General features: G+C 38.1%; 1 protein-coding gene across 1 annotated transcript in view; it reads right to left on the bottom strand.

Annotated features, from left to right (window-relative positions):
• Positions 1-5,858: 5,858 nt before the first annotated feature.
• The window catches only part of arhgef28a (Rho guanine nucleotide exchange factor (GEF) 28a), a 41,135-nt gene continuing 36,919 nt past the window's right edge, over positions 5,859-10,074 (bottom strand). The window contains exon 36 of the mRNA XM_035667571.1: positions 5,859-8,266. Within this exon, the coding sequence (XP_035523464.1) occupies positions 8,091-8,266 (176 nt within the window). The 3' untranslated portion in view covers positions 5,859-8,090. The remainder of the gene's footprint in view (positions 8,267-10,074) is intronic.

Here is a 10,074-nt window from a genome sequence, read left to right on the forward strand (position 1 = left end):
ACACACACACACATACACATGCTCCTGTATTGTACCAACAACATCACAGGAACAACTGATGACACTGACGACAGAAAGAACGGATCAGTGCTGACAGGACGGCAGGCGGTGAACACACTTCTACAGAAACAGCACATCATGAAAAATTATACACTGTGCATGGCAGCCTTCAACAGGTGGTCTGACAGATGCTGCATGCATTTACATAGTATATCTACAAACTTATTTCTTTTTCTTCCCTGAATTACAAATCAAATAATAAAAATTCCGAAAAGCGCACTGCATGTAGGCGAGTTGGCAAGGTTTATGCAGATAAGCAAAAGTGTAGCGAGAAGAGGGAGAAAAGGACAGAAAAGAAGAGATGCAGTGTTGACATGGATGGATCATTTTTGTATTGTATTTGTGTTCACCCTCAGTGAGTGTGCAGTGTGAGGTGTTTGGAAGCAATTAGAAGTCAATGGTTCATCAATCCCAACCCCTTTTGACATATCCTGACCGAATATGAATATGACCTAATATGAAATATTTCGTCAGCTATACGATATATAATAGGACAAATGTTTTGCTTTTGTGTTTGTGTTTTGTCTCTTTCCATTGTGTCATGTCATCTTCGTCCTACTTCATTTGTAGTGACGCGTCCAACCTCAGTCTGGGGAAATTAGATTCAGATGTATCAGATGTGGCAGATAAGTGCCTTGTCAGTATTTCTGTTTGATTTAAGATAATTATTACCATTACACTGACATGACGGTTACACATGACGGTTATATGTATATACTTTAGAGTTCACTGGTGGTTCTAACTTTGTGGCAGCAGGCCTGAATTGAAGGGAAGAGTGCTGAGTTCTTGTCATATGGAAGGAACTTATTTGCAGATTTGCAGATTTTAAAATCAACATCCAAGTTTTAACTCAACTAATGGATGGGGTTTTCCCAAAGCTCTGATACACCCAACTTGGCTTTAAAGCCGCTACAATAAGTATTTTTACGTCAACAATGCATGAAATGACTATGTGGATGTGTGTTGCTAGTTGCTAGATGAACCCACAGATAGGTCATTCTGACTCTTCAGTCTCCCTCAGCTAGATGGAGCTTTGTAGCATATTCCACAATATTGTTTTGGTTTTACGGCCCGCAAGCTTTACCTTTTAGATTCATTCTCACTGCTCTCATAGTGTAATTTCCTGCCACAGCAGGCAACTGTTTTCATCAAAAAAGCAATAAAAACCCCACTGTACGCTGCCTGCCCAGTACCAAATGACAGGCAGTTAGCGACTAGCTTGTGAACATAATGGAGCATTTAGCAGCTAAAGAGTCAGATATTTCCCTCAAGAGTTGGTGGAGACCAAAAACAGAACTAAAAGGAGAGTGAATATTGGACTTAACACTCAGGTGGACAAAAACACAATTCACAACAAATACTAATGTTTGCTTATAAGTTCGCTATATCAGCTTTAATGCTGATAATATGTCAGTGATATGTCCACAATGTGATTCCTGCTGTCCCTAAGGTGCCCAAAAAAACATTTATCATAAAATATTTCTTGACCCAGAGCAAAAAGGGAAAATTGTATTTGTGATTGTGTTTTATAGTGAGGGAGAATACTGTATGTGTGTTTGTGTTTTGTCTGTCTCAGCAGTCATCTTCTTTCAACTTCATCTGTAGTGACGCCTCCAAAATCAATCTGGGAAAGTTGATTCAGATGTACCTCAGATGTGGCAGATAAATGCCTTGTCAGTATTTCTGTTAATTCTTCAGATAATTACTGCCATAAGTCTTTACGTTGGATGATGAATATATATGAAGTGACTTGGCGTTCAGTGGTCGGCCTGGATACATGTATAGAAGAAAACAAATTGATAATATTACTGATGAACTTTTATGTTCTTTGAGGATTATGTAGGCTGCTAGAAAATTTTAAAGCAGTCTCATAATAACAGTGTTGGCCAGCCTACTAATGCAGTGTTCACGTCACACGGAAGGAACATATTTGCTGTTTTCCAGCTTATAAAACTAACTTCCAAGTCGTAACTCTGACTAGCGGATGGATATGATTTCCCCAAAGCTCTGATATATCCAACTTGGCTTTACACAATATGGAAATGTCTGAAAAGCAAACAAACACGGATGGCTTGCGTCAACCAAAATTAACCATTAAAAGGTAAACAAATCCTAACTTAAACCTTTTTTTGTAGCTTAATTTTATATAACTACTATTTTTTTTTAGCTAATTTACATTCTTCTTCTTGTTCAGATGAAAGGGGAAAGCCAGCCAAACTCTGTTGGCTTTTTATTGCAGGATCCAGCTCATATTATTTCAGGGCCAACTGTAAATGCAGAAATCTATTTCTATGTATGTATATGTATAATAGAGACTGAATTTCCCGAGGCATAATGAAAGATGTCTAGAAATGATGTAATCTGTTGTTGTATAAAGTGACATAAAACACTGCCATATCTAACCTGCATGCCATTGCTTTGAGGCCCCAACATGTGGCTGACATTAAAGCTGTCTAATGTGTGAATGCTGTAATTAGAGTTTATTTTGGGGTAAACAGCATTGCACTTGGCTTTGACACAGCTGCAGGAGATGTGATGAGTGAGACCAATTAAAACCCGGGGTCAAAAGTAAAGATCAGACGACATGTCACTTAAAATGTCACTTCAAAAGTAACACTGCATTCTTTGCAAAGAGTGCAAGCACAGACATGTTATAAGCGCTGTTACATTTGTCCTGAATTTTTTGTCTCACTAAATATATTGATAGAGAAAAAAAAGACAATGTGGCAATGTATTGAAAGTCAAACATTCAGTAAGTTGTTAGAGTCATCGTAGATTTTCTCCTCTAGCTGCAGTTGTGAACAGCCTCTATATATATTGGGTCTAGCCTGTCACTATATTTCACCCCAAGAGAAATCTAATAACCTGTATATTGTTCAGGTTTCTCATAAAAGCATTCCTCACTGGGATAAGCTTTAATGGCTGTTATTTATATTTGGGCTGGGCAGGTTTATTCTGTGCGCCTACAGAAATCATTACACTTCCCCCTGGGAAAGGCTCTAGCAACGCATGTTTCACCCTGGCAGATGACTCAGCGATAATATGTTTCCCCTTTATCGGTTTTTCCTTGGGTGTTATTGGTTACCTTCCACAGGGGTCATTAAAAAACAACTAGAGGAGACAGACAGAGGCCACATACTGGGATTCTTTACTGTGTAATAAGGGACTACTTCTGATTATTGAATCTATGCAGACTGAAGCTGAGGGAGTGAAACACTAAACAGCTATTAAGTATTTAACACTATTTCAGTTGCAGTGTGGACTACTGAAAGAGAAATTCACACAAAGATATTAACAATTCCACTGTAAACAGACTGGAAATATATCAGAATCAATAACTTCTCATGAAAAGTTATCTGGAAATCACAAGCCTTTGTAAAGTTATCAGGAAATGAAAAGCCTTTGTGATGTTATCAGTGAAAGATATCAGAGACTGCCAGCTGAACTCAAAATACCCAGATGGCTGATTGGCATTTACATCATAGTACGAACGCTTGTATGTGCAAGAACACCTGTCAGACACAAAACAGACCCATCTCCATGACATGCATATAAAAAGCTTGCGTTTTAGTTAAATAAAACACTAAACTTAAACACCAACACAAACATTCCATCCTGTTCGGTGCCTTTTACAGGTTTTCCATTAAGCAGAACTCAAAAAGATGCAGAGGCACATAAAACACAGGAACATTTTGATTATGCACAACTATATGGTCCATAAAAGCATGGCAAAAGCTACTGCTTATTGAAGTGAACACAGTGTTTCAAAACTCAATATAATCGAGATATTCCACTATAGGCTCAAAAGAATCTGATGGAAGAGAGTGTGGTGTAAATATTAACAGCAAAGATGATAAGCATAATGGACCCTTAATGGGCTACCAGAAGTACAAAGAGGATCAAACGGAGGTCTGACCACATCTCCACATGCTCTTCAGTGCGAAAGATCAGAGAGAGAAGGGGACAGGCAACACAAAGTGATTATAAAAGGCAGGAAAATGCATTAAAACATTTAAAAGATAACGGAAATAAAAAATAAAATTAATTGATTACATAACACAAAATCAAAATAGAATATTAGCCAAGGGAATTAAAGTTATAGTGTGGTTACAGTTCAAAAATAGCCTTAAACTTAATAAAGTAGTGGTAAACAGAAAAACATTGATTTAGAAGAGGTTACATTTACAGCAGACCTCAGATCCACTAGAAGTTTGCTCCAGATTTGTGGTGTAGAGAAACTAATGACTGCTTCAGTGTATTTTGTTTTACCCTTTGAAGCAAAGCAGTCCCAGATGACCTGAGAGGCCTTGAGGGTTCATAACACCAGATCAGATAGGGTATTTTAAACTTGAGTATTTTAAAATACAAAAGGTACAAGCAATCAACCACGAAGGTCTGAATAGCATTCGAGAAAATGTACAGTGTTTGTTTACATATTTCCCATTTTAATTTTAATGAAACAAAATGTGTCTGTGAACGCCCGGTTGCTCTTTGTAAGATCTCTATCAGCAACATCTCAATGAGCTGGAGATATCAGATTGCTATTGACACTTAACTGTAGTCCACCATGCCAATCTAAATTCGTAAAAAGTTTTTCCATTCATTTTCAGAATATTTTTAAAGGATAAGTCTGGGGAAATTCTCATTTTTTTACTCACAATAAATTTTTGTATGATCAGTTCATTGTTAGTTTTAATCTTTTAATGGGAATTGTTGACAATGACAAAAATATATAATATCACCAGACTTATCTATAGTGGAAGACATTTTGGCACATATTTTTTAGGGATACTAACTGCTCAGTGAAACCTGTAAATTGTTGTCTGCACAATGATGATCACAGATTTGGTGTAATTTAAAGTAGTGGACGCATGCAGAGAATGAACAGTGGAGGCTCAAAAACTGACCCTTGAGGAACTCCACTTAAATATGTCACACTCTGTCTTGTAAAAAATAACAGAATCGATTCACACTGAGTCATTTAAAAGTTAATTCTTTGGCAATACTTCCTTTGGAATTAAAAAATAAAAAACATGATTAGCAAAATCCCCCCAAAATATACAGTTATAATCAATGGCAAAAAATCTATACAAATAATAGGCCGTAAATATTTCTATGGCCTGTAGAAGGTTTAGAAGGTGATTTAAATAAAAGAGAAAGATATACATCTGCTTGTACTACTTAATTAGAATGGTTTATCCACATCTGCTCACACTCACTCCAACCTCAGTTATTAGACTAAAGTTGGGAGGGGCTGATGAATTAAAGAACAAGGTCTAATGAAGTCTGAGTTAAATTATTAAAATGAATACATGGTAATTGGTATACATGCTTGTTAAGACAGGAATTACACTGGATTTCCCTCAAATGACATGTAATATTGCAAAATTTAATAAGCAGCAAAAAAGACTGACAAGGAATGGAGTGGGTGTCTGTATGAAGCATTTCGGGTAAAATAATAAGGTGCATACTGGGGGGAAGAGCAGGCACCCTGTTGATCTCAGGCATCTGTTCTTATGTCTAAAATGGAAAGAGCAACAGAGACACAGGTGGAGCATATGAAATACATTAGTGCTGTCAGGGGAAAGCCTGGGAACTCCGGTTGAGGCTTCTCTGCTTTTATTTTTAGCCTTAGAGAGACAGGCTTTGATTAGTGGCAATATTTATATTTACCCGTAAATTGGATTCAGAAATAAAATTAAAAAAAACATAATGACACACAAATTAGGTGACTTGGCTGTTAGTTGCTGCACAACATATATTCTTCAACATATCTGTTTTTCATGACTTCAATTCAGAGGTACAGTCAGACAGGAAATCATTGACATTCATGCACCTGGTCTACCACCTGTCACTGCTGGCAACTGAACAGGCTGCTCGCTCACACATCTGTTTACGCTGTTGGAGACGCTTCACATTCAGACCATTAAACTGAGGTGATACTTGTACCCAGGCTGAACATTGTGTTTGTGTTGTAAGCAGTTTCACCGAGCCCCATTTAAAATCCTAAAGAAAAACAAAGCACTGTTTCAAGTTCAATTAAAGTAATTTTATCAATACAGCCACGTCTGAGCACACAACACGAACGAACGAATACACATCTGTTCATGCAGGTAAACTATGTACAATACAACCCTTCATAAAGCACTGTAAAACATGAAAACTCTTTGTAATGTAATAAATAAATAAAAGCAAACATATATACATGGTATGATCACATCAAAATACTGCCACTGCCTTATTGTCCCATTAGGAAACTACAACAGTTATTAAACCAATCTTTTATAGCGTCTGTAAAAAAACACCTAAAGACACCTAAAGCATTGGCACAGGGACCTCGTTACACATAAAATGCCCATGAGAGATAATATGTAAATATACTACATGAATATTCAAGTGTAATAGTTTAGTGTTAAGCATGACAGTATCAATAAGGCATCTTCATATTGTTCTGGATGGTTGTGACAAATTTTCAGGACAATATCTTCCACTGTTTACAGCGGCTCTGTGAGGCTATACTAAGGCACAGTGCTTTGAGCTGAATGCTAATCTCAGCATGCTAACAATAACGATGCTGATGTTAAGCATGCATAATGTTTAACATGCTCACAAGCTTAGTTTGGAGTGTTAGCATGCTAACGTTTGCTAATTAAAACTAAGCACAAAGTAGCCGGGGCTGATGGGAATGTCATTAGTTTTTTTTAGGTGCTTTTGATCATAAACCAAAGCACTGAACAAATTGAAATTTTGACCTGATGGTGGTGCTAGATGAAAAGTAAAGGGATAACCAACATAATTATAATTTAACCTGAGGGGGATACGCCATGACAAATTTCATGACAATCCATCCAAAAAAAACCCACACTGTCTAATGGTGGCACTAGAGGAAAAGTCATAGTATCACGAAAATATTGATTTATACCCATGAATGTTAAAATTTCATGGCCGTCCAACAGTTTTTGAAATATTTCAGTCCGGACCAAACTGTTGGACTGTGTTTCCTTCCCTAGAGCCATGCTGCTAGTGTGGGTAGAAATGACGGAGTGAAAGAAAACAAAAACAAAAATGTAGTCCGACATTTGTCATGAAAATTGCTGCAAAATAATACATTGGTGCTAAAAAATGGTTTGACCCAACATGTTTTCCTTTTCATATTCCCGCACCAAAACTTCCTTTCCCTTTTTGCAGGAGGAGTTGTGCTCAGAACGTGTTTTCTCAGTCTTTTACGGGTTCAATTTGTGCACTCTGATAAAACATATTAGCATGACATATTAGCACAGCTGCAACAACTCTCTCAAAACCACACGGGCTTGTGTCTCCTAACAAGAAAAACATGCTACAGATAAAAAGAAATAAATGATGGCTACAGGCAGTGAGTCTGAAAAACGTGGGACTGACGCTGTCGCACCTCATCTTTCAATCCTAATGTTTTGTGCTTCACATTCGGCTCGTACATAAACAAAGCCTGTCTGATAAATGAAAGAGGGCCAGTTTACTCCAAGACAATCACCCGCTAGAGAGATGCAGCCTGACGTTCTGCTGATATTGGGCTGATTTTTCTCCTCTTGTGGTAAATTTATTAAATAGAGCGCTCAAGGGACGAGATATGTGGGACCTGAGAAAGGAAGGCAGTGTGGGAGGGACAGTAAGAAGAAGGTGGAAAGGTTAACTGTGTTGCTGCAGGGACCCAGTCAATAAAGACCACACAAACAGAAAAAACTGAAAATAAAGAGAAATTTAACACCCAGTGGTGCCTCGAGCTAAGGTGCATGACACATGTGAGATTGAGTCTGAAACAACCTCAGTCTCTTTATCTCTCATTCTCTCTATGTTTCCAGTAACTTTACACTTTGCAAAAAAACACCACAAAGCAATCTTTCAAATATAAAAAAAAAAAACATGATGAAAGATGTAAAAGTGAGAAAGGCTTTCTGAAGCCACCCTGGATCCAATCCTGATGCTTCATAAATGTCTTTATCGTTTTCTAAGTGCTGGGTTGGCTGTTTAGAGTTTCTGAAATGTATCAACATTCAGAGGTACACAATGGTTTCTTCGCCGCCCTCCTCCCCACCGCTGTCAGTCTCCATAGAAACCAGCGCACTGAGATCCAGCTGAGGGTCACCGGGATGCGGGAGCATCGGATATGGGTCAGCTCCGCTTGCTGTCGACGACCAGGTCTCTCCATTGTAGCTGTAACTGTTATGATCTGAGTGGGCAGACAAAAAAAAAACAATTATACTGCAGCTACTGACACTGATAATACATTGACCAAATTCAAACTAAAGAGACTTCATAATTTACTATCCACTGATAAATAATCACCAGGATGGGACATGTAGCCACTTGTTTAATGAGCTCAGTCTAATTGTTTAGCCCACTCATCTAATCACAAACTGCATATAGATCAACCACAGCTGCTGCAGCTCAGCCTGCTGCTCCCTCCTGCACCGGAGCATGAGACTCAAAGTGAAAACAAAAAGATGTTCATGCTATCCATCATTTCCCTTCTACTTAGAGGTGTCACTTTTATCATTATCTTTGTCAACATAATCAATCGTCATGGTCGGGATTTGCTGACACCTGCCTCCTCACACTTGACAGTTAACAAGAAGAGATGAGAAAAAACGAGGGGCGAGAAAAAAGGACAGATGAACAAATATCTAAGTGAAAGCAGCCTTCAACCAGATAACAAGGATTCAGACCTTTGTGAGTCGGCAAACATATGGCCTGCTGAAGTGTTTTTGAGCCCCAGCTTCAGGGCTGTTTCCCTCAAGGATCAATAACATTATTATTCAATTATAGGAGATCTGAAAGAGAATGTGTTTTTATAGATGCTATCCAGTTAAGAACGCGTGTGTCTGTGTGTGTGTGTGTGTGTGTGCTTGCATTCTTACATTTGTGTGCATGGTGGGTGCTGTCTAGCATTAGGGCAGGTGTGCTGTCATGGTAACAGATGGCGTGAACTATAAATTGCCTCATTGTGTCCCTGTAGGAAAGTGTCTCTGTTTGATTAATTATATAAGAGTCTTTTAGAGTAGCTCTGTTAAGCCACCATATAGGCCGGGCCTCTGATAGATGAGACATCAGTGTGCAGCCGGATGATACAAACGCTCAATCTCTGTCTTAAAGCTTTATCCGTGAAGTAATAAGATTTCAGCATTATTAATATGTTACAACACAGACAGCACATGCATGCTATTTAAAGAAAAAAATGTATTTGTTAGGGCTGCAGGACATTTGAAGAGAAAAAAAGCAAACAGTTTGCTGTACGAAAATGCTGATATGACTGATCGTTGGTCTGTTATGTAAGAATGGCAGGTATGGCAGGTATGTTGGAAGAATTGTGTAATCCAGTCTCCTGCTGATCAATGCTGATAATAATAGAGCACACATTTATAGTTTTTCCTCTAAGGCATCCATTTTGGTGCCAAAAATAGATATGTGATTAAAAAAAAGATAGCTAGAGAGAGAGGTTCAAACCCGGCTTACTTTCTCACCTCACAGTGAGGAGGGTGTGAATGTGGGATTGTTGGTTTGAGAGAGCTACAGAAATGGAATGGAAAGTTGTGGAGGGAGGGGGATATATTTGACCATCGAGGCTACCATTAAGCTTATAGATTTCTGCCCCAACGCTGACTCAAGTAACATCTCTTGAGGAAATTTAGCAAACTTCGCAGTAGCACTCCTGTAAACAGAAATGAATGATTTTGGTGTCAGTCCCCAAAGTCAGTCTAATAGAGTGCATCCCTTTAATATCTGTATTTAAATATATCAGTCTGGTATTCTAACCCAGCTCTCGCAAACCAGTTGGCTAGGGCTGGTAGAACAACCTGGAAAATTGTAGGTTGCCATATCATTAAATAATAATAATAATATATAAAATGCTGTTGTACACAGGAAAACACCCCCATTCTGAATTTGAGTTAAAGCCTTCTGGACATTGCTATACAACCAAAAACCTAAAGATTTATAAGAAATTGTGCCGTGTGCAATTAATATAATAAACAAACAGCA

The sequence above is a fragment of the Morone saxatilis genome, unplaced genomic scaffold (assembly GCF_004916995.1).
Source record: "Morone saxatilis isolate NCDOM2014 unplaced genomic scaffold, NCSU_SB_2.0 Contig21, whole genome shotgun sequence".
In the NCBI taxonomy this organism is placed as follows: Eukaryota; Metazoa; Chordata; class Actinopteri; family Moronidae; genus Morone; species Morone saxatilis.